Genomic DNA, 22,887 nt, shown 5'->3' with positions numbered 1-22,887 from the left:
TCGTAGGCCGAAAAAGCTAGATATTAGCACCGAAGGTTCCAAATCGAGCCTCTCGAAACCGAAACGTCTCCATCGATAGCGGCAGCAAAATACGTTTCCCATCGAGGGCCAAAGCCTGCCGTATGCCCATGAGCGACCATGGACATATTCCTGCCGAAAACGATTTTTTCCGGAGCATAGCCTGCCGCGGTGGAACGCGCGCTTCATGAGGTAGGATTCGGATTCCTGCAAAGGCGTCCAAATGTACGGGATAACATGGCTCTTGCCAGCATTGGTACGAAGCGGAGAGAAATCGACACGGCGAGAAAAAGGGAGGCGGTTAATGAAGACATGCTCTTTGTATGCACGCCTCGGCCGGGAAAGAGTTCTTGGGAAACGACTTCCAAACCCCCAATATAGATTGGTACAAAGAAGTTACCATATCCTCCCTACAAAGCGGGCATTAAGAACATAAAGATCAAAACTAGACCACGTGTTATTATTATCGCGGCGGCGCACTAAAGCGCCTGGTGTGTGTGTGGATTACTAGAAAGCCAGGGGGCCTGAGCGAACATGGACATACGGCAGGTTTTGACCCCCTATCGGAAACGTATTTTGCTGCCGAGACGTTTCTGTTTCTGAGTGGCTAGGTTCGGATCCGTTGGTGCAAATATCTACATGTTTCTGGCCTACGAGGCTTCCACTGCAAATCTTGTACAATGTGCGCTATCTGCCTCTGTGACTGGCGCGTATTCCGTTGGGGCAACAGGGGAAGGTTTCTGCGAAACGCATCGAGGTCTCACCGCTATGGCTGCACGAGACTCTCGGCTTGCCGCCATAGGTACCGCTTGATGTTTCTTCTTCGTTGAACATGCGTATGGGGTCACTCGATTTGTCGCAAATGCACTCAAAATGATAGCAACAGAATACTTGTCGTGAGGGTCCCGTTGCATTTTTGAGATTCCTCCACTTCTCAGCACGCGTTCTCTAGGAGCGCGACTATCTGCAGAGGGCGTTTCACTACATGTGCCGTTCAAAGCTAGCATTCTCAGCCTCTCTATTCCCAATAGTTGCTACGTTGGAGACGCCTCTTTCTTTTTGCGACTAGACAACTGGACGACAGAGAAAACCCGTTGGCCTGCCTAATGCTTTGCAACTCGCGGCGTGGCAACCTCTTCTAACATGGCACTATCGAACGAAACCCCTCGACGACGGTTGTAATATTTGATAGAGGGCATCAAGCATCTGTTCGTTTGCAGACGAACTGCGAACAGCAGGCGCCCACACACGCTGGATAGCCCATCTGTTGTTTTTTCTAAGCTTTTATCATACGCTAAATCTGGCTTGCCAAATCGTTGGGACACGGCAGGCCAAATGCAATAGAGACGAAGAAACCCAGACTAACGAACAAAATGTCAGAGTGCACGAAAGTTACAGCAGACTAACACGCTACCCACCAGACTTCACATCATTTTCTGATGTCGGGGATATCTAACGTTCAGACTTCGTAAGACAGTATGGAGTTATGCCCTCCACGCCATCAGGGTTACTGGCAGATTGTGCTCACACAACAGGTAGGCCTGCCTACAAAGCACCTGCATCCTTGCATTTCTTCTCAAGGACTTCCCTTAGATCCGTATCTTTTAGAGAGGTTTCCTGCGAACAACGCAATGGTGCAAGATGCAGCGGGAACGTACACCGCCCCTTCAGAAATGGGCGTACAAACCACTCTTATGTATAATTCCGATTCTTTGCAGCTTCACAGCCGAATACGATGAACTTTGGGTGCTGCTGGACAAGGTTTTGGCATCAGTCAGTCAGTTGCACAGGGTGACTAGTGTGGACAGTTGCATACAAGTGCTGCTTCGGAAAAAGCATGAAATCAACAGACTTAATTTCTGTCTGACACTATGGGCGTTTCCATCGCTCACTTTGATCGGCAAAATTCGCTGATTCACGCTCAAAAGAAATTCAACGAAAACGTGACGTGTAAACAATGCGCCTCCGCTTACTAGGTCCTGAACGAACTTGCCGTCGATGAAAACACGCGGGCCGGGACGATCGCCCGTTTTTGACTTGAGAAGCTCCTCAGCGTGCTTGCAGTCGCACTTGTCAATGTTTACGATGTGCTGCAGAAACGCAATCACGAGAGACGTATACACACTTCCAGCGTCTACCAGGCACCGCGCGTTTGTGAGACGCGGTCAATATTCTACTAGGACAAACCACACGACGCTCCATCATCGTTTCCGGCCGGATTCGTAAGCAGCCCAATTCATCATTCTTCATTGTAAACTGCTTCCGACGTAGAATCCAACACCGTACCATGTCTTTCGGATTGATCTGTTTGAGCGTCTCAACCACCTCGAAGCTCAAAGGATCGTGCCTGCATCCACACAGCGGAACACACAAATGCGTTAAGTTTCAGAGATGTGTGTAACCGCGCGTCAAAACGTGCTAGTAGTGCTCGCAGAACCACCTGCCATATGCAGAGGATAAAGCTAACTCACTCTTTAGTGAAAACCACTACTTTGTGGCTCTTGACGACGGAGCAGAGTTTCTCGCCTGCTTCATCTGAGCATTTCGAGGTTTCGCCCGACATCTTGGCGATAAGGAAGGATCGTAAAACACACGTTACGCTCGTATCAACAAGTACCGTGAAACCTAATTGCTGGTGGAAGCTAGCGACAAGCTACACATTCGCGGTCTAGAGAGTTGATCAACAAAACTGATCAGTGTCCACAGTCTGAGCCTCTATGCATAATCTCCCTTCCAGGAGAGTCGGAACCAGATGGCCCTTACTTGCCATGCTGTATCAGCCCCCAACACCGAGGAATTTTTGTCGATTCGGCTTTTTGGTGTGCGCGACAGTTCGCGTCAACAGCGATCCCGCGCCAGGTAGCTAGCTGGCCGTTTGTGCACAACTGGCCTGTTCAGCCGATGCCGCGGAGGCGCCAGGGGTCCACACGCCCGCTCTCCGAGTAACGGTATGTTGCGAAAGGAGTGCGTCTCGTTCTCTTTCTGTCCGCTACTGCGTGTGCCTTACACATTAACATTTCGACAGTCCGAGGCACATATACCTGAATTGTTGTACCAAACTAGATACAGACCCTGTTGCTGCAAAATCTCTCGTTCTTACGACGGGGATATACCCCTGAAAGGGGCAACATCAGGACCCTTGTATGCTTCACGCCTAACTCCGCACACGGGGGGCTAGTTTGTAACGTCGGCGTTTCACCTGATAACCGGCCGGGGCTAAAGGGGTTTGTTAAGGGTTTATGAGACAGTCGGGGCATAGTGCGCGTTCCATTGGATTTGCGTGTGGGCTAGTGAGGAAGAGCTGCTCCTGGTGCGTCACGGTGAAAAGTCGGAAAAAGAAAGCGTAAGCTGCTCTGTAACGGGCAGTATTTTTCAAGGCGCAGAGTGTTCGGAAAGCTGGATCGTGTGGGGAAGAACGGGTATGACATCTGGCTTCCACGAATCAAAGATAATGAATCCTCTGCTTGCTCCACGAAACAGGCGCCGGTTTTATTGCCCTCAGGCGGTTCAAAAGAAGGAATGACTGTAGCGTGAGAGCCTCGCGGAGAAAAAGCTTTTCGTTGCTGCACACCCCGCCTCGGCTGGCCTGTCGACAGAAAGGGCGGCAGAAAAAGGCCTAACTCGTTTGCCGTGTTGGTGTTCTCTTTTTACTCGGACGCGGATGCTGCAGCCATTCGCATAAAGAGGATATACAGTGTAAGCTGCCTGCCATTATCTCATCTGTTGGAAGAAAACGAGCTACAGCCAGGCAAGCGCAGCACACCGTCACCTAACTCTCTTTCTCTCCCCAACCTTTGTCCTTGGAGAGCAGATCCCCAGAAGAATAGTTGGTTTCCTCTGAAACGAGAAACCACGAAGTGATGACTGACAATCCAGGTCACTACGGAAAGCCTGTAGCACAGGGTGTTCCACCTTTCAAAGAGCGGCGACAGGCTCTAACGAGGACGTGGCTCTCTGTGCATACACACACAGCCGAAGAGAGATTTGGCTCCGTTCGCAAGGTTCCGCCAAGATGCCGGGAAACAGAACAAAACCGGAAGAGACATAATTATCCCAGACGAGGGAAGTGAAATACATTGACCGAGGATGGTGGTGGAGAGAAAAGATACGAGGAGCGGTGGCAGGAGAGGCCACAGTAGTTCGCCGAGTCCGGAAACTGGGAAGAGAAAAAACGAAGAGATTTTGAGAAGATTGAGAAAGCTACCCAGGGTGGGAAAACAGTGAGTTCAGAAACACGGAAGAAAACCTGAGACGAGGGCGATAGTTTCAGACACGAACGGCCTGTTTTTGAGACAAAGCCGTTCGTCTGATTTCCCGTCCTGAGATCATCTAGGGGACTATTGATCCGTCGTCGAGGACCAGCGGCTGGCGGCCTCGCTTCGGGAGCGCGAAGTGATTGTTCCATATTTCTCGCATGTACTTGGCACTGAACATCTCCGGGACGTCTCCCACCTAAGGAAAGCAGCACCCACAGAGAAAGCCTTGCTACACAGCCTGCAGAACCCCCCTCCAGGTTTTTCGCATGGAAGAAACCTATCGCCGTACGCATCTCAAATGAAGGAAAAAGAAAAACCTTGGCAGCGAGCGTCGCTGCGGGGGCGAGGGAGTCAACACTGCATGCAGCATCGGAATGAACCGAACAGATCTCCGTCGGGCGCCTTCAGTGCCGGAGAGGAACGACGGGGGACGTGGATGAGATTCCATGGGCGGCCAATGACAGGGAAGAGATGAGGCCGCTGAAGGGTCTCAGAAGAAAGTGAGACGAGAGAAAAGCTAGAGGACACCAGAGCGACAGTAGAAGAAAGCGGCAGGTAAGGAAGGCTAGGACATAAGTCAAGAAGCATTTCCGGAGCGTGCCGATGGTAGACCTATTATCTAAGACCAAGTCCCGCTTCTTTCCTGTCACCTTAGAAGTCTCACCTTCAGCTTTTTCTCCTCGATGTACCCGAGCTGGCGACACCAAAAAAACAGGACACGAAAAGAGACATGCGCGCGAAAACAAGGGACTGTTTCTCCCTCAGACGTACGCCACTGTAGCCACGTATTCCCCATATGTTACATGGCGTCCGAGATGGTCCCTACTCCGCATATCGCGAATCAGCATTTAGCAGAGACGAAACCATCTCTCAGATGCAAGTGTCCCTCATCAGAGGCGAACCCGTTCAATACCGCACACGGGGCAGTGCGACGAATGGTGCGACCAAGCGTCTCTTCCGTTGCCGTCAGCGTCTCAGCCCGACCACTATACCTACAGCGATCTCGGCTTGCTGTGATCCCACCCCGCATTTGTCCCTGCTTGCCCCAGACAGCCGGATGATGGTCCGAGGGAATCTGGACTTGTACCCAAATTATGTACGCTGGGAGATATCGTGTGCGGCCTTTGCCGACTTTGACGGTCATCTGGTGCATCGCGCGAAACGACTGGCGACAAGGCCTGCTTCCCTTGATGCTCTTAAGGGGCCCGTTTCACCGGACGTGTTTCCGCCGGGTTGCAGATCGTCTTCGTCTTTTTAGTTTTCGCAAGACCGTCGTCGAAAACGGCACACGCAGCACACCAGGACAGCAGGCAACAGCATCGCGCGTGTTCGCGCTCTCGCCCCTGCGGGTTTGTTTCTGCATCCCTACGCATTTCCTAGCGTTTCACTGCTCATTCCTGTCCTCTACCTCCAGCAGCTTCACGTGCCTCCTCTCTGGTCGTTTCGCTGTTCAGACTCACGTGAGTAGTGACAACAAACCGCCACTGCGGCTCCGGGTTCGGCAGCTTCTTCATCAGCTCTTGCCTTTCGCGGGTCACGGGAGCCAGATTTGGGGCGCTTCGAATTTCGCTAATGTGCACGTTCGCCTAGACGCACAGAATGAGAGACAAACAGGTGCACGGACGTGGCGCACACGACCCCTGAGCCGAAGCCTCCTGCGCTTCTCAGACAACACGAGAAACCAAGAAAAACTTCCACCCTTGCCTGTCCACCCTTACACACGCCCTGCGTTCGTAACCCCAGTTGGACACTTCGCTATAGAAGTGTTCATAGATAAGCGTTCGTACCCACGTGGCACATGCAGACATCCCACTCACCACCATACCCCAATACACTACCATTACATATATATATATACATATATATGGTTATATGCATATACATGCGTACACACCGGATGGATTGAATTAAGGCTCCGTTCGTGGGAGGATTCGAGAAGCCGGCTGTGTGTGTGTGCCTGGTTCCGAGCGAGCGTTTTGTTTCTGCTGAGTGATCGTATCGGCGACAGACTCTTACCTGCAGCTTGACGATTCTGCCCTCGTCGTCGGCCCACAGGGCGTCCTGGAAAGCACCGAGAATTTAACAGGAGAGACACGCGGCAAAGGGATGGCAAAACGGCTTCCCCTGGTTGTTGTGACTGAGTCATGCACAGACACAGGGAGGGCAGCGAAAGAAGTACCTTCGGCAGAGACGGACACTTTAGTGAGGCGCGCGTTCGCCTGCAACAACGGATCCCTGCTGGAGGGTGGGGAGTATCAGATTTCAGCCGCGATGTTCAGATTGTTCGCATGCAGACACACACGACAGCTTCGCACGCGACTTGCAGGTTGTACTCTCTCTCTTCGTTTTCTAATCGAGCTCCCAGCGTGCATCTCCAGTGCAGCAACGCTGGACTGTAGCCTAACCAAATGTGCGCAAACGTATATACATATCGAACTACATTTACGTATACTTTATGTAAATGCATGCACATGCGTATACAATGACATGGAGATATAATAGAAAGGGTTTTTGTTCGAAGTAAAATGGCCACGCTACCAGGGCGCTGAGGGAGCCACCATAGCTCCGTGTGTGCAACGCTAAGGTCTCTCGCATCGCTGTACATTTCACATCGCAGGCCGTCGGGTAGGAGCGCGGCTTCTGCCTCCTGCCAAGCGTTGGCCTTTCCCGCACAAGGCAGCCTCCCTGAGCGCGGTCCGGGCTTCCATTTTATGCATATCTTACGCATCGTAGCTCGTCTTCATTGATCACTTGGTCCAGCTTCCCGGTCTGGATCATCTCTTCGTTGTGCTGCTGAATGTAGGGCAGAGCGTCCCCAGGGAAGCACGGCTGGTCGAAGATGCTCTTGGTGGGGTGGAGGTCTTCTCGCCAAGGTTTCTTGCCTTTGTACATTTGTTTCTTTCTCTCGGATATCTTTGCAATCTCCTCGAAGAAGACGCGATACTCTGGGTGCTCCCGTGCCTCGCGTTCCGCGTCTCCACGCAGCGCGCCTTCGTCCGTGTCGGCCCCAGAACGTCCCCGTTCGCTGGCGGTGCATTCGCCCGCCGCGCACGCGTTTCCACGCTCGTCTGTCTGATCGGAGTTCTTCGCGTGCAAATCGGCACTAGCGGAGCCTTCCTCGCGCCTCTTTACAAAGTCGAGGAGGTCTGCGTACTCGGTCCAGACCCGCCGATCGGGTGTCTCTACACCTCGGCGCGGCGCAGTATGCGCTGGCTTCCTCATTTCCCCTCTCTCAGGAAAGAGGGAACTTCCGCCGTGCGGCGGCCCCTCGTTCGCGCGGCCTCGGCTCCGGCCTTCGTCTGGGCGTGGCGCCTCGCTATCGTTTTTCTGGCATTCGAGGTCTCCGCCCTGGTCGTCGCGTCGCCTCGCTTCCGAGAGCTCCCGAAGAAGCGCAAAGTAGGGCTGGCTGTCGTCGCGAAGCTCGATGCCGCCCGGCCCGCGCAAATACCGCCGAATGCGCGTGCTCGGCGGAAAGAAGGCGGCGAGACGAGGAGCGGTCAGAAGCGAGAAGAAGTCCGCAGAAGGGGTGACCGGCAATCGCACGTGTTGCCCCACGTAGGCTGGATTCACAGCAGTGATGTTCAGCGGAGGCAGAGCCAGGAGGAGCGCGGGAAAGGCCGAGGGAGACGACAGCACACACGGCGGCTTCTTGTTGATGCGGTTGGACTGCGTCGCGTACGGATACTTGGGCCCGTATGCAAAGAGGGGGGACCGAGCGAGCGGCGGAGACGCAGTGGAGAAAGGCGAATCGAAGGAAGAAGGATATCTCGCGGAGGCTGAAGCCGCGGCAGAGGGAGGGACGGAAGGGAGAGGGACAGAAGATGAAAGTGCCGACACATCCGGAAGTGCAGGGTTGAAAGAGGCACGAAGTGCCGCGTCCCTCGGAGTGATTACAGTTTCCCTCGGAAGGGAGTACACTGGAGAAACAAAGGAGGGAGGGAAAGCAAGCGAGTGTGCTGGAGGGAAGAACTCCGAGAAGACGATGGCGCCGCCTTTCGTCCGTCGCTGCTTCGCGTTCGCCTCTTCCCTCTCTCCCGTCCGCATTTCTCTCAAAGTACCAGACGCACGTTGGGTTGTGCTTGTGCGCCCATCCTTCCAACCGGCGTGGAGACCAGCAGCCGTCACCCTGTGGACGGAAAGGGGGAACGAATGGAGGCTGTCCGTCGCTTCTGGTACCGAGTGGTTGCTTGCCCGAGCTGTATAGACACCTGCAGCCTCGTCGCGCTGCGGAAACGTCCAGCTCGGCTGTCTGCGACGCCAGGAAAAGAAGAGAGACGTCGAGAGAGAAGACGAGAGAGAGGCGCGGCCGCGAGGCAGATGCGAGAACGACCGTGACGACACACCGACCGCGCTCAAACAGGGGAAAAAGAGAAGAAACAGAAAGAAGAGGAGAAAGGGTCGAAGACACGAGACCAAGCCAGGAAAAGAAGAGATGAATGAGACACCAGAACGGATGGCCTCAACCTGCTTCGGCAAGCCGCCGGGTGTACGTACACCGAAGGCGGATCGTTGCCTTAGCTGGAGCAAGATTGCTGCTGTCCGACATCGCGCGGGTGGACGTGTGTGGCTGCCGAAGGAAACAGAACGCGAGTCCGGTGGAAAAGGCCGAGAGCAGGAAGGGACGTCAGAGGAGGTAGCACGGTGACGTCGAAACGGGTGAGATGGCAAAGTTCGAAACCAAGAGGATGCGAGACTGCAAGGAGGCTCAGACAGAGGCACGGAGTCCGATGCTCTACACCGACATGTGGAGGGTCTACGGGAAGGTGCCGAAGGGGAGGAAGCCGAGGTGGACGAAGTAGAACATGTAGCTGAGGACGAAGGGGAAAGAGGTGAAGACAAGGAAAAGGAAGGTGGGCAGAGGGATGGAGACGATGAAGGAGCAGATGTGTAGAGAGACAGAGGCCGCTCCACCCGCGAACCAGAGAGCTGGCGCCTTGCCATTTCAGGGACAAAAAGGGGACAGGAGCAAATCTATGTTCCCTTATTGCATGAATGCTGGCCACGTCCTCGGATTAAAACAACGGGGGATGGAGCTCCGACTATGAAGTCCAGGTGAACGACACAACCGCAGTCCTTGTTGTACGCTGCTCGCGTTGGAAAAGGAAACCCGCGAACTTGGAAGTGTGTGGACTCGGCGTGTCGAAGAGCGAACGAAGTGTTCAGCAGGATCTGAGATCTTGCCGGACGTCAGAGTCCAGGACTGCCACTGGAGCCGTTCTGGTGGGACTGTGTGGTTCTTCCTTGCGACAGTCGGCGCGCGACATACGGCAAGGAGACATAATTCGAGGAAAGGAGCTCTTGAAGAGGCATCGCTCTCGTCTTCAGCTTATCTGCCAGACAGAAAACCGATTTTTCGCAAACCAGGCGCTCCACTTTGGAGCACTGGACGGGTCGGCACCATCGCGAGACGGCCGAGCAGCTTTTCACGTGCGGTTGTGAACGAGGAAAACGAACAAGTGGCGAAACGCAGATCGCCGGGACGCAGTGCACGCTCGCCAGAACAAAAAGCTCCGAGAATTTGCTCCAGCAATCAAAGTGCATAAGCGATTCTTCCGCTTTCAAGACAACGGACGACGAACACTGCAGCCGCGTTCGCTGGAGCGTACATACACTGCGAGGACGGATGGTACGAGGCTATGACAAAATTCCTGCAGCGCTGTGCAGTCATGGAAAGCATGGAGCCATCTTCAAGAGCCTTCTTCACACTACAGGAGATCACCCTTTCAGTTTCTTCCCGTCTTCCGTTCCGTAAACTGCCCAGTTATTTGTTCAGGCGCGAGACAGGTGTTCCAGCTGCATGTTGTCGCCAGGGAAGCGCATGCAGCCTGCACGTTCGCAAAAGCGGCCGCGGATGACCGGCTTTGCTCTTCGCTTCTCTCCCCTCGTCTCACTTTTTCTTCTGTTTCCTCGCCCCTCTCTTGATTACTTTCCCCTCTCTGCCTTCTGGATCTCGAATGGAGATCCAGGAATTGTCAGTCCTCTCGCTTTTCCCCCGGTCCCACCTCCGAACGGTCTGAGCCCCGAACAGCGGAGACACGGGACTGGTTACAGTCATCGACGCACGTCTCGAGTGTAGTTACCGCGCGCCTCCATCGACTCTCCCTCGGAGGTGTCTTGTCACTTTTTGAATCGAGGGCTCACCTTTCTCCCTTCAACTTCGATTTCATCTTTTTCCTCGGCGTAACGTCTTCGTCGTCTGTGTCCTCTGCCCGTGCCACATCTGGCTTCGAGGGAAGAGTTTCGCTCTTCCGCCAAAAGCCCTTCTTTCCGCGTAGAGTGCCTCCCCTTCCTTCACTCACTTTGATAGATTTGCATGTACCACTGTAAAACGCCTTTCATCGTTATCGTTTCATATGGTATGCACGCAAGCGGTTCACGGCATACCACTGTCCGAACTGTCGAGTGCTCTGATCCACTTTTCTTGGTCCGTCGCTCACCGTTAGCCATACGCATCTTTTCAACAGTATCGAGTTGCCTCTTCTGTTTCTGATCTCTCTTCCTTCGCTTTGCCAATTATTTCGTTGCGGGGTTTCTTATCGAACAACACTCCCTGACCGCCTCGGGGCGTCATCCATGGCCTGCTCTTCTTCTCTCGTCAGATCCCGCCATCTCCACTTCCTTTTGCTCATCCCCCACCTTCTCATTTGCGTCGCGCTCCCATGGCGCCTCCGCTCTCGCGTCCACCGGGCGCTCGCCTCGACTCCTGGCGGCGCCCGAGACGACGGAAACTTTTGTCTCATTTCACTCTTGGCCGGTGCTGTGTTTCTCCCCGCCAAGTCTCTTCTCTCGTTCGCCCGGAACGAACACTTGAATCGAACGAGCGTCTTCTGCTTTCGGAGAAGCAACGACTGCCTATCCCCTCCAAGCCTCTCCTGGAGACGCCCCCTGGATGCAGGACGGAGGAAGGCTCGCCCGAAAGTGACAAACCCCCAAACGGAGCTCAGCCTCGCGTCCCTGGTCGCGAACGTTACTCGCCATTTCCTTTCTCTCCGGTTGCCGTGCCGCCATCGACTTGGCCTGAACAGCTGCAATCGTCTTCTCCCGCCTCCGTGTGTCCGTGGCCTCGCGGTTGTGGTCTCACTTTGCGCGTTCTAAACAGTACGGTACCTTCTGCCTCCCCACCGCCGTCGCGCGGTCTCGGTCACCAGGTCTACAGGTTGCTTTCGTCTTTCGCTTCTCCGTCCTCTTCTTCTGATCTTCCTCCCTCCGCACCCGCTCTCCCCTTCGCCAACCGCCGAGTTGTCGGGTCTTCTCGCTCTTCGCGGCTCGGGGATTCTCGGTCTTCCTCGTCTCCCCTCTCATCACCCCTCCTCGCATCGGCGTCGCCGTGTCCCTGCTTTGCCTCCTCTTCCTGCATCCCTTCTCCCGGCTTCTTCTCTCGCGCCTTCGCAAGGCTGAGAGCGAGGCACCGCTCGCCCACGCGCTCGCCACGGCCGCCTCTCGAAACAGAGGAAGAAGCGCGCCAACTTGTAGGCGCAGAAGGAGACGCGCGCGGCGGAGACAGGGCGGAAGGGACAGAGACAGAAGGCGAAGGCGGCGTGCGCCGACCGAAAGAGGAAGCGGAAGAGGGGGAAGGGGGACAGGGAGGAGAGCAGCAAAAGCCGCCACGCTGGAGTGGAGCGGAAGGCGATGAGGGAAGAGGCGTGAAGCGACTCCCCCGCAGCCGAAAGCATGCCCCCGACGATGCGTTCGCATCGCTGCCGTCCTTGTGTCCTGAGTCCCCACGACTCCAAGGCAAAACGAAAAAGAAGGGGAACCCGTCTGCTGCCTCTTCCTTCCAGGTCAAGTGGAGTGCCAAGGCGGTTCTGGAAGCTCACAACGTCCTGTCCTCTGGTTCCACAGGGACAGAGGCGAACTCAGAAGGAAAGAACGGGAAGGCAAAGCAAAAAGAAAGCGTCGCCAACACTCTAGGTGTGCGACGCGCGCGTCTCCTTCCCGCGAGCGCATGTCACGGAGGCGCGCGCCGGCGAGAGAAGCTCGTCACGGGCCATCCTTGGGTCTTTCATCACGAGCTTGCAAACCTGCATGAACTGCGAGACGTCCGCACGGGCACACTCGTCGAGGTTGTCGACGAGGACGGTGAGTGTACGCTGCTGAAGTGTCGCGACACCCTACAGAAGCGCGTCGGGCGGCGTATCCGTTGCGAAGGAGACGCACGCGCGAAAGAACGAGGAGGGCGGGTCGGGAAAGGTCCGTACCGAAGACGCGGGTGTCCGGAAAAGCGCAGGACAGAGGGGGCGAAATCTGCACGACGTTTGGCGCTTTCTGGCGAGTCCGACTGCCCACGTGATACACGCCGCCTGATCTTTTCTCTGGACCTCGAAGATCTGAGCCGTTGCGTGCACCGTCAGTTTCATAACGGAAAAGAAGTTGGAAAGTCAGAGGGGTCACGATGTTGATGTCAAACTGTCGTTCCCTCATGCACGCACATTCCTCCATGCCAGCATACAAACAAAATCCGGAAATGGATATGTGCGTATACGCATACATAGATACTTCTGTATGTAGATATATGGATAGGCAGAGGCGTGAGGAGCCGACGTCTTGGGTGTGCATAACCGCTTTTCGGGTTTCGCGAATCCCCAAACGTTTACAACAGAAGGGTAACCAATGGCGAGAAGGCGGGGAACCCGACTCACGTCACAAACCAGGTCGACGACAAAACGTGAAGGTTCAAGCCGCTCCCTGGAACGGCGTCTTATCGTCTCCACGGGACGTCAATGGAGGCCTGGCGTTAAAAGTGCTTAGTTCACAAGTGCCGCTGTCAAACGGGACTGCCGTGTCTCCGCATCTCCTTCCGCTCTCTCTGCTGCGTCTCTATTTCTGCCACACCGTTGAAGACTACGCCGATTTACTTGTTTCGTCTTCCCTGCTTCTTCCTCTCTGCGGGGCGTGTCACGCTCCCCTTTCCTTTCTCGCCTCAGGCGCCGTCGTCGGTGTTGGGATCCTGAATCGCTTGGCCTCCATCTCAGTTCGGCTCCTGCGTCACGCCCGCGGCCGCGTGACGCCCCTGGGTGACCCTGAGCAGTCCCGTCTCTCAGGGGCAACTCAGGCCTCTCCCGACACCCCAGACACAACCTCATCTTTCGCCATCCTTTCGGCGCCCTCTGACTCCTCGTCTGTCGCGCCGTCTTCCTCGACTTCCGCGTCTTCTTTGCCTGCTGGCAAGACGCCGCATAGCTTCAGTCTGCTTGTGCCGACTCCACTTTTGCCTTGCCCGGTCGACGAGGTCGCGTCGCGCCTGCGTCGGGCGCTTCATCGCCGGCGTGCCCTGGGCCTCAGCGAAGCTGCGCTTCTCAGGCCTTCCGCTTCGCCTCCGGCGCCTGTCTCCGCGGCCTCTCAGTCTTCGCGCGACCGTTTCTCTCCCTCTGTTCTCCGGGCGCTGAAGGCCTCATCACGGGCGCGTACTCGGAGCCAAGAGAGCGAGCGCGCGACAGACGGCGGGAACGGCATGTCGGTCGAGCGTGCATCTGCCTTGCGCAGGGCCCTCTTCTACCGCGCAGTCTCCGGCGAGGCGGACGGCGTCCCGGGCGTTGAAGTGGACGTTTTTGAGACCCAGCCAGTAGACGGCGCAGCCGCACAGGTGAGGGAGAGCTGAGGCCGCAGCCGCGGAGGGGTATTTAGGCGCGAGTCGTGCACATTCGTGGACACCCTTGAACCGAGAGTAGAAAACGCGGCAAGGGGAGAAAAAGGGAAAAGGGTGGCCGACCTTAGAGAGCGAGGCAGGCAGGGTGCAACCTGCGAGCGGAGGGAGACGCGCAAGCCACGAAACAGAGAATAAGCAGAAGGGACGACAGGAGGGGAAGGAAAAGGAAAAGGGGGAGGCGCGGAAGTGAGAGACAAAGGGGGACTGGGGACGCTGAGGAATCTGGAGACAGGGACGAGGACGAACGACGGAAGTCGAACGCGTGCCAGTGGGGATCGTCCTTTCATCGTTTGCGCCGGCGTTGCCTTTCCTTCTCCCCGGGCCTTGTCTGACTGCCTCTGTGTAGTCCTGGATTCGCGCTCGTCTTTCTCTGCGCCGGCGAGTGGCGATCCATTGGCGCAAGTGCATATACTCAATCTCGTATGTTTATCCTTCCTTCCCTCTGGCCTCGGGCTCTCGCACTCTTCCAATTGCAATAACGCCACTGCTTTCCCTGCTTCCTCTCGGCCCCGCGCTCCCCTCCACTGTCTCCCGTTCGACTGCGTCTCTCTCCATTCCTCTTCTGCTATCGACGAATGGCCGTGCAGCGCCAGTCGCAAGCCTTAGCACCTTCGCCCTTCCTGCGCTGTCGTCCATTCCTGTTTTCCTTGTTTCCCGCCTTCCTTGTTTCGCTTATTTCACACCTTTCGTCTTTACTGCTTTCCGTTCCTGATTTCCGCCGCTCTGTCGTGCGTCTTCAGACCGTCCAACTGGTGCGCCTGCTCTCGGTGTCGGCTCGGCCGCTTTTGCCGCTCGTAGTCGACGCTCTCCAGGCGCTTCCTCCCGCAAGCTGTCTCGCAGTGCAGAGCCTCCACTCGCACAAAGAGAAACTTGCACAGGTACGCGGCGTTTCTCACGATCCCAAGAAGGTCGGCGCCCCCCGACGCAGTGGCGACGGCCTCTTGGCGGTGGAAGGAAATGCATGCCGGCTGCCGTCTCTGCGTCTCGCTGTGTTCTTAGGGCGGAGCGGAGTTTGTAACGGAGCTCGTCAAGGGAGACGATCCTAGCGTCTGGTTCGAGCCTCTCGGCCTCCCCGTGCGCCCACAGCTCGCCACTAACCTTCTCCTCCCCCCCTTTGCGGGTGAGACGCGAACTGTCAAAAACGAACGTGCTCTCGCATCACACGGTCTACTTTCATTCACCCCTCCCCTTGGCTCGTTTTTTCGGGTGTCTCTGCACTTGATTCGCTCGACCGCTGATTCGCGTGGCTTACTTGGAGGACGCGGACCTGATCTCTGTCTTTGTAGTGATTCTGGAGGAATGGGCGTTTCCATTTTCGCTCCAGCGTCTGTGTCTTGGCGGTCTTTTGCGTGTGCCTGTTCGTTGCACCGTCTTTGTCGGCGTTGGGCTTCTTCCGCGTCTGAACATGACCGTCGTTCGTCGTATCCTCGTTCCCGTCGAGATGACTCTTCACGCGTTTTTACGTCTTTCGTGGACGATATGGCGGCAGGTATGTACAGGTATTTTGCTCAATGTTAGTTGGCTCTTAAACAGCGCTTTCTCCAGTCCCCTTCACTGCACCGCTTGCTTGTCTTCGCTTTCGCCGTTTCAGCGTATTCCCCTTCTTGCCAACATCTCCAGCGCCTGTGTTTCCTTTTGACCGAGGCTCTCGCGTCCCAGTTTGAAGGCCCGCTGAGCCTCTTGAGCGTCCGCGCGGGACCGCGCGCCGTCGCCATCGTTGCGGCTCTGTCTCGGGAAGACATGCGCGAGACACCGAAGGGCGCGGCGTGTGTTCCGAAGGCAGACCACATGGGAAGAAATCAAGAGCGAGAGCTGAAGGGCTGGAAAACCGAGAGCATCGTCATGGTGGAAGAGGCGGAGACGCTCGCCAAACTGGCCGAAGAGACAGCAAGACGAAACGGACTTGCTGAGAAAGCTGCGGTCGTCTTTCGCCTCGACGTCGACGTAGAGCTGGAGAAAATGGCCAGGAGCCATCTCCAGTGAGGACCCAAAGACAGCCCACGAGCAAGGCGCTGCACATTAGAGAAGACACGCGCATATCCCTTTTGCTGTGTTTCCGTCGGGGCATAGTCTGTTGTTTTGGCCTTCGTGTGCGACCGTCCCTGCTCCCGCGCCGCTACGACGAGGCATCTGCGTATGGGAGGCGGAAACCCGCGTCGTCTGGGATGATCTTCCGGGGTGCCGCCGCCCTTCCATGTCTGCTGTCCCGTCGGGGCGGGGCGAGACTGACCCACACACAAAGGCGGGTCTTTTCCGCCCTGGACCTAGTATGGCCGCTGTCTCTCTGGAAGTGCACTTTGACTGTCGGTTGCCGAGGCTTGTGGGAGACGGCGAGGAGCGGTTTGCGCAAGGGGCTTGCGGGAGACGCTGTCGGCGGAGGAGCGCGCTCAGAGGATCTCGTTTGAGTGCGTGGGTGCATCGTGTTTCCTTTAGGTTCCATCTGGCTTACCTCAACTTCCCTCCGGTCATCAATCCATGCCCAACGCAGCGTCATGGCCAGTTCGGGTCCGGATACCGGCCGTCCTTTCGAGGTGTTTGTCGCGCGCTGCGCACCAGTCTGGATTTGCTCCACCCCCAGGGCATTCTCGTCTATTCCGTGCTTCTCCCCAAAGAGGAGAACCGGGACGTGGGATTCGACTTGCTGCGCTCAGCAGCGCATGCAGCTGGAAAGAAGGCGGTGCTGCTGGGCGCCTGGGGTGCCAACTTTGACCAGCGGTAAGGACAGCGCGCGAGAGGCGAACGAGAAGACCGCTGGCGCCAAAGGAATGATGGGCAAGCGGAAGCGGGGGGTGGCGACTCTGGGATCTACGGTTGGAACCGAAGAAGCGGCACTGCCTGGTGTGGGCGAACGGCGGCCATCGACGCGGTCAGCTGGATCTACAGAAGGAACTGCAGAGGGCGTGGTGCGTTGCCGTGTCGACAAATGAGGAAGAGAGCTGAGTCGACGCAGGAAAGCACGGAAAGACGGCTGACAGGCAGAAGAAGGCACGGGGCCGAGCGGGGCCGGAGGCCGAACGAGATTTTGAGAAAAAGAAGGTGGAAGGCGCAGGGAGGTCAGGGAGGTTCACGATGAAACGCGCTTTGAGAGGATGGCAAGGTAAAGGCGGGGCAAGCGTCGCAGGCGCGAGGCATGTCGACCGCGCAAGGCATCCGAAGGAGCACAATGAAGGAGCAAATGTCACGACCGAACGCTAGGCGCCCATGGAGGAATCGTAAGTCGTTATGCCGTTCACATCGGTTGGGGGAAGTGCTGCAGTTCCACAAAATCGCTTGTGCCTCGTGCGTCTGTCGTCCTTCAGATGCCTCCTCAGTCAAGACGATTTGTGGTACGAGCACGTCTACGCGGTGCGGGTTCAGTAAGAGAAGACGTGGAGACAAAAAGCCCGACAGAAGACCCACGAGATGAAAAGAAAATTGCGTCACGCTTCCCGGGTGCCGAAGGCTGGGCTCTACAACGCGTACACGTGCCGATGCACCGGCGAGGCGATCTGCAGTTCCTGGGTACCGTCCAAGGTCTCATCTATAGTGACATAAGGCTATCTAGAAGAGACGATTTTGAGCTTCTGTCACATATTAGAGGTGGGCTGCGTTCCGCTCCTCGACAAGACGAAATCACTGAAGAAAACGGTAGCGGTAGAAGCGCGTATTTGCTCGTCGTCACTGCCCGTGATAAGCCAGCACGCGCCACTGCGCGAAGCTGCGCCTTATCCTCAGCAAAAGAAAGGGGTGCATCACAATTTACGTGTCCCGCGTTGGGCTGCTCGGCTCGGTTCAACAAGTCGCACACTCGAACGCAATTTGCCTGGGGTACCGACGAACGCAATTTGCCTGGGGTACCGACGAACGCAAACGCGTTGGCCATTGACAGGCCTGCAGACATTGTGGCAATCCTGCCGACTCAGCCCTCCCTCCCCAGGGGGCTCGCCGGTCTACCTTTCAGGCTTCAATCAGGGGTTTGAAACAACACGTCGGTTGCCCTGGGTCCAGCGTCCGTCAGCGATGTCGCCGCGGCTGAACATTCTCGATGTCAGGGTGTCGAGTCATGCACATGGCCGTTCGCCACTAGAAAGCGCCCTGCCTTAGGCTGCGCCAGCGGAGGCAGTTCATGAACGGACATAGCGTTTCCCCAGCGCAGCCGCTGAGGCGAACGGAATCATCTTGAACGAGAAGTCAAACCATAGCGCGCCTCTGCCCCCTCAGATGACTCGGGTGTTGCGGGCTCTGAACTTTCCGGGAGGCGCTCCGGTCCGTTTTGCCGCTGAGATCAGTGGAGGACGCGGTTTCAGAACGGCCGACCGATGGAGAGCGTGGCGGGAGATCCTCTGAACATAATCGTCGCGACAGCCGAAGGTTCACTTTAACGGACTCGGTGGGCACATCGTTCCCATCGCTTAGACTCCCGCGTATCACTCCACTGAAGCAAAAGCAAAACTGTGGCTCTAGGCGCTGGTGACGGCATGATGAGGCGTACTGGGGAGGCAAGACGCTTTACGTGTGGCATCTTTCTTTGCAATGCGAACTCTGTAAATAGGTATCTCCGGAAACGGGTGTGATGCAAAAGAGCGGTGTAACTATCGATCCGCCGTTGATTCCCACGAAGCTTTCGAATTCGCGTGTTCGATTGACACCAGTAGCCGTTCCGGAGTGCTTATATCCCCCTTGTGTTCTCGGACGCCCCCAGTTTCGCATGTTGGGTGGCAGTATATTCGGCGCGTGCCAGGCCGCAGCGCAGCGAGTATCCAAATCCTAAAATGTGATTTACGTCTAATAACGTATGCTTGCAGGAGTGGCGTACGACAGTTCATAAACGCATACGCTGCGGTGGCAGGCACGAAAAGCGTGGACGGGCATTCCACACATGGCGCTTTTTCTGAAACTCCTGTATCACATCATATCTGCCCCAGCCGCTTTGGCGTTCCGCGGAAGAATGCCAGCCCAGCCCCGTCGCTGCGTGTTTGTGTGCGATGCCTATCGCGGTCCCAATTCCGTCGTTGGACTGCGAGTCGCTGACGAGCGACGTCCGCTGTCGCAGGAGGTCCGGCACGAAGTGGGGAATCGGTCGTGAGGCGTCTTGCGCCTGTGACGTTTTTCCTTGCTCGCATTTAGGCAGCAAAAAGTCAGGCGAATCTGCGTGGTTCCCCACTTCCCCCATGGAAATCCAAAGTGTGACTGCGTTCGGACACAAGGTGGGAGGCGGGCGCTCGCCAGAGCCTGTAATCCCCGGCCCCGTCCGTCTCTGTCATGTGCCCAACACAGAAGCGGTCTGATGCAAAAGCAGGTGTCGGCTGCACTGTATACCCACTGTCCTGGGTTTACCAGCTACCTATATACGCCCCGGACAAAGTCGAGTCAAGCTTCCACAGAGCCACCTTCACACCGGACTAATGTTCATGTCGCCTTTCCCGTCTGCGGGAGTCCCAAACGGAAGCCGTGGGCAATTCTGTGTGCCTTACTCCCGACCACGGTCATTTACCCCGAGGAAAAACTCTACTGCCTTCTCGCAGGCGAGGAACTAACTCTGCCTCGCCTTCAGCCGAGCCGCTCCCAGCACAACGCGGTACCCTGTGTCGTCACTCTCCACATCCGCGCGCAATCCTCGGGCACGACACGGAAAAAACGTACTCTCCACCGCACGGTGTCTACGCTGATTCGCAAACCCAGCTCCCTCGAGGGGCGCACCAAAGGCGCAGGGTACCGTTTCTCGTCGTGGCACGAAACGCCGCCCTCGTTTGCAAAAGACCGATGCAGGTTAAGGCACCGGAAACGACCCCGGCGAAGGCGAGATGCACCCGATCAGGCGGGAGGCCGCTCCCCAGCAGCATGCACTCCCCCTGTGGCTATTTTCCGATAGACTCAAGTCCAAGTCCGGAAGAAAAAGGTATAGGCGGTTTCGGGCTTCCAGCGCTATTCGAAAGACATGAGATTCACCGGGCAAACGTCGACTCGCTTGGTGACAAGCACGGGACTCTCAGAGGCGACGCTCGATGCTTTGAAAAAAACGACGGTTTCCGCACCCGCGGCGCGTCCCGCCGACACACACTTACACAGTATATTTTGCCCCTCTTTCTCCAGAGCGGCCCTCTGACGTCTCTTCGCTTGCAGGAACCCAGAGAACCCGGCTACAGGAAACTCCGGAGCTTCTGTTCCTGCGCGATCGACAAACCGTTCCTCCAAACGCACCGCCAACGGGCGCGTGTGCACTGTGCACCGCCTGCCCCTGGGAAACGTCCTCACGGGGGAAGAAGGCCCAGAAAGACGGCGCGGCGTCAAGGCAGCCGAGCCGCCGCGGGGTTCGCCTGGATCGACGTCTGACCCTAAGTACGCAGTGAGCTAACTATTTAACTCGATACACGGAACTTGACACGCATTGTCGGATTTCTATAAACGACAAAGACATCACGGTCTTAGGTCGGTGGGCCCTTTACGGGCAGACAAACAGGCGAGACGGACGGAAGCCGGAGAGAAGCCGGGCGGCCTGACAAGCGAAACGGTGACACAAGGGACTGAACAAAGAGTCGCCAAGGGTCGCACCTTGTTGCGTAGCTCGGCCCACAAATGGATAGGTGTGATGTTCACCGCCCACAGGTGCCTCACGAACGCAGAGAAGCGTCGAGCTTCGCACAGCTCCTATCGACAAAGCGCACGCACCAGGGACTCCCACAAAGGCAAGGGCGTAGGTCGCCGACGTGCCCATGTGTTTCGCCGCCACGGACGCACCGCGACAGCTGAACAAGGCGTGGACTCAACGCGCCCTCTGCAGGCGACGCCTCGTGATCTCAAACGGCTGCAGCCGCCGCCAAGATCTCCTGGAGTTCGCCGTCGGCCTCAGCCTCCTCCTAGCACACAGGCACACCAACAAGCTGGCTTCGCGCATGTCCGACATTGTGGAGACGCCCCGACGACACTAATTGAGGGTGCCCACCCAAAAAACGCTTCCCGCGCCACCGCGATGCGGCCAGTGCAAACAAAAAGGACAGCGGACCGAAAGAATCCGCGACTTCTGAGGGTGTGCGCGTTTTGTGCCTTTCCCCAATGCATGGGCACGCCAGAGGTTCTCGTACCAGATCTGAACATCCTCCAAAAAATTTCCCGCCAATGAAAATCCGCGGCACCGTGCGGGCGCCGGTCATCCGTTCGAGAACGTCTTGGATCTGCGACGTGCAGGCAGTCTTCTCAATCGTCACGACGCCCTGAAAAGCGAAAGGAACAAAAGCGCTCGATTTTGTGGCAACTCGAGACCCGAGAGAGACGCCTGCCTGTCTTGGCAGAGAATCAAAGCTTAGACGGAAACACGCGCCCCTAAGCTGTGGTGTCGCCCACTGTCCGTGCCTCCCCGTGCATTTCGTTCGCCACTGGGCGATACCACACGAAGACAGTTCGGCCTTTTGTCGCTGCACTGCGTCTCACAGTCTGCCGTCATTCGAAAACGGACGAAACCGGCGGATTAGCCTGCCTGTCTGTCGGGTCGATCGCCCGCCTCGTCAAGGAAGAGCTCGCAGTCCAGTCAGAAAACGTCTCCCTGTGTGAACTCGACCTCTTGCGAACACAGATCGCCGTTTGTTTTCTCCGTTTCCTGTTCAAATCCCCAAGAAGGAACTGCCGCACGCCAAGGCATAAAAGCAGAAGGGAAAGCAACGCACGCGAACGCCACACACAGGTGTGCACCGAGACGCCGCGAGGACACATGGAACCTACCAGATCTTTCACTCCCACGTCCCTGAGAATCTCCAGCGCGGTTTGGCAGAAGGGGCAGAAGCTGCAGCGACGGTTGAACAGCACACGCAGTGGAAAACGTTGTTGGGGCGTAAAAGTGCACATGTCCAGTCGATTCCCCGTCACTGCCTGTGTATCCGCGAATGTGCACAAAGCCGCGAATCTGAGCCCTGGACTCCTGGACACGATAAAACGTCGGCACGCTGAGCGTACACTCGCAGACCGCGTGGACTTGGCACGTGCGCGTGATGCGCGACATTTGTGTGCTGGTCCGAGGCAGCTAGCGCATATAGACACGGCAAGACGGCCGTGCCGCGCGGGGGTCGCGGGTCCCAAGCGCCAGCGCACGTGAAGAAAGGAGAGACTCTCCTTCCTGCCTTTTTAGTTTGTGTGTTCGTCCAGGCGATGGACGGATTTCTCCCTCTGCGCTCTCCAAGTGCTCACCTCTTGACGAAGACAACAACTTTGTGTTGGGTGATTTTCTGTTTGATCCACTCCAGCAGGACAACGTCCTGATCGTCTGCGGTGTCGCGATCCTCGATCGCGCTGTCGTCTTTGGCTGCGTCAGCTGTTTCGCCCGTTTTCTGTGGCAGGGTGCTTCGCGCCTTCATGTGGGCATTCATCTGCGCGCACATGATGCTGCAGTAGATTCCTGGAGCAACCGCATCCCCGCGACAGTGGCACCGTTTGCTCCGTCCTCGTCCAGTCGCCGGCTCGCCTCGCTGTCTGCGGGGCAGCTGACGGAGAAAGCAGTCGGGCCAAGTCCACGCTGGCGGGTTTAGAAAGCCACCGCGGAGAGAGACAGATCCTCCGCGCGGCAGGCTGCCAGGCCGCCGGCCGAATGCGACGAGGTTTTCGGCCCCATAGCCGTTCTCCAGGTCGCTTCGCGACTCTTCATCCGAATCGGGTTGCCGCACGGCTTCAAACAGCTCGACAGCGCGGGAGGGCGCGTCCGGCGGAGGACGAGGCCAGCGAGTTCGCCCTGGTTCTTCTCGCGAGCCTAGCGGTGGCGGGAGGCGTCTGGCCGAAGCGCCTGAGGCATCTGCAGGGGGAAGAAGTGGGGGATTCCCAGCACCTCCATCGGAATGTGCGATGGAGGCGGCAACAACGGTGCACAGGGAGCGCCCACAGACGAGGAGTAGGTGGGAAAACGGCAGAAAGAAGACGACCCAACGAAGGTTCCCGTTTAGTCGCATTTTGATCGGAGTACGGGGATATCAGCTTGCTCTACCAAGCAGGGCCTTTCGGAGACAC

At 56.8% G+C, this 22,887-nt stretch overlaps 4 protein-coding genes across 4 annotated transcripts; 1 reads left to right on the top strand and 3 right to left on the bottom strand.

Annotated features, from left to right (window-relative positions):
- Positions 1-1,563: 1,563 nt before the first annotated feature.
- NCLIV_045930 (putative glutaredoxin) lies at positions 1,564-2,581 on the bottom strand (the record flags this gene model as incomplete). Its single annotated transcript, XM_003884143.1, has 4 exons — positions 1,564-1,635; positions 1,992-2,108; positions 2,305-2,365; positions 2,490-2,581. The coding sequence occupies 4 exons, from the start codon at positions 2,579-2,581 to the stop codon at positions 1,564-1,566; spliced, it is 342 nt and encodes a 113-aa protein (XP_003884192.1).
- Positions 2,582-4,347: 1,766 nt separating this feature from the next.
- Positions 4,348-8,318, bottom strand: NCLIV_045920 (conserved hypothetical protein; the record flags this gene model as incomplete). The annotated part of the gene is made up of 5 exons (XM_003884142.1): positions 4,348-4,470; positions 4,939-4,968; positions 5,735-5,860; positions 6,291-6,335; positions 6,999-8,318. The coding sequence occupies 5 exons, from the start codon at positions 8,316-8,318 to the stop codon at positions 4,348-4,350; spliced, it is 1,644 nt and encodes a 547-aa protein (XP_003884191.1).
- A 2,615-nt stretch (positions 8,319-10,933) lies between these two features.
- Positions 10,934-17,280, top strand: NCLIV_045910 (conserved hypothetical protein; the record flags this gene model as incomplete). The annotated part of the gene is made up of 7 exons (XM_003884141.1): positions 10,934-12,353; positions 13,199-13,857; positions 14,661-14,798; positions 14,920-15,040; positions 15,512-15,899; positions 16,354-16,635; positions 17,220-17,280. The coding sequence occupies 7 exons, from the start codon at positions 10,934-10,936 to the stop codon at positions 17,278-17,280; spliced, it is 3,069 nt and encodes a 1,022-aa protein (XP_003884190.1).
- Positions 17,281-20,696: 3,416 nt separating this feature from the next.
- NCLIV_045900 (hypothetical protein) lies at positions 20,697-22,829 on the bottom strand (the record flags this gene model as incomplete). The annotated part of the gene is made up of 4 exons (XM_003884140.1): positions 20,697-20,756; positions 20,982-21,110; positions 21,616-21,676; positions 22,078-22,829. The coding sequence occupies 4 exons, from the start codon at positions 22,827-22,829 to the stop codon at positions 20,697-20,699; spliced, it is 1,002 nt and encodes a 333-aa protein (XP_003884189.1).
- Positions 22,830-22,887: the final 58 nt, after the last annotated feature.

The sequence above is a fragment of the Neospora caninum genome, chromosome X (genome assembly GCF_000208865.1).
Source record: "Neospora caninum Liverpool complete genome, chromosome X".
Classification (NCBI taxonomy): domain Eukaryota; phylum Apicomplexa; class Conoidasida; order Eucoccidiorida; family Sarcocystidae; genus Neospora; species Neospora caninum.
The sequence above is the reverse complement of the archived record's forward strand: the minus strand, read 5'-3'. Positions and strand labels throughout refer to the sequence as shown.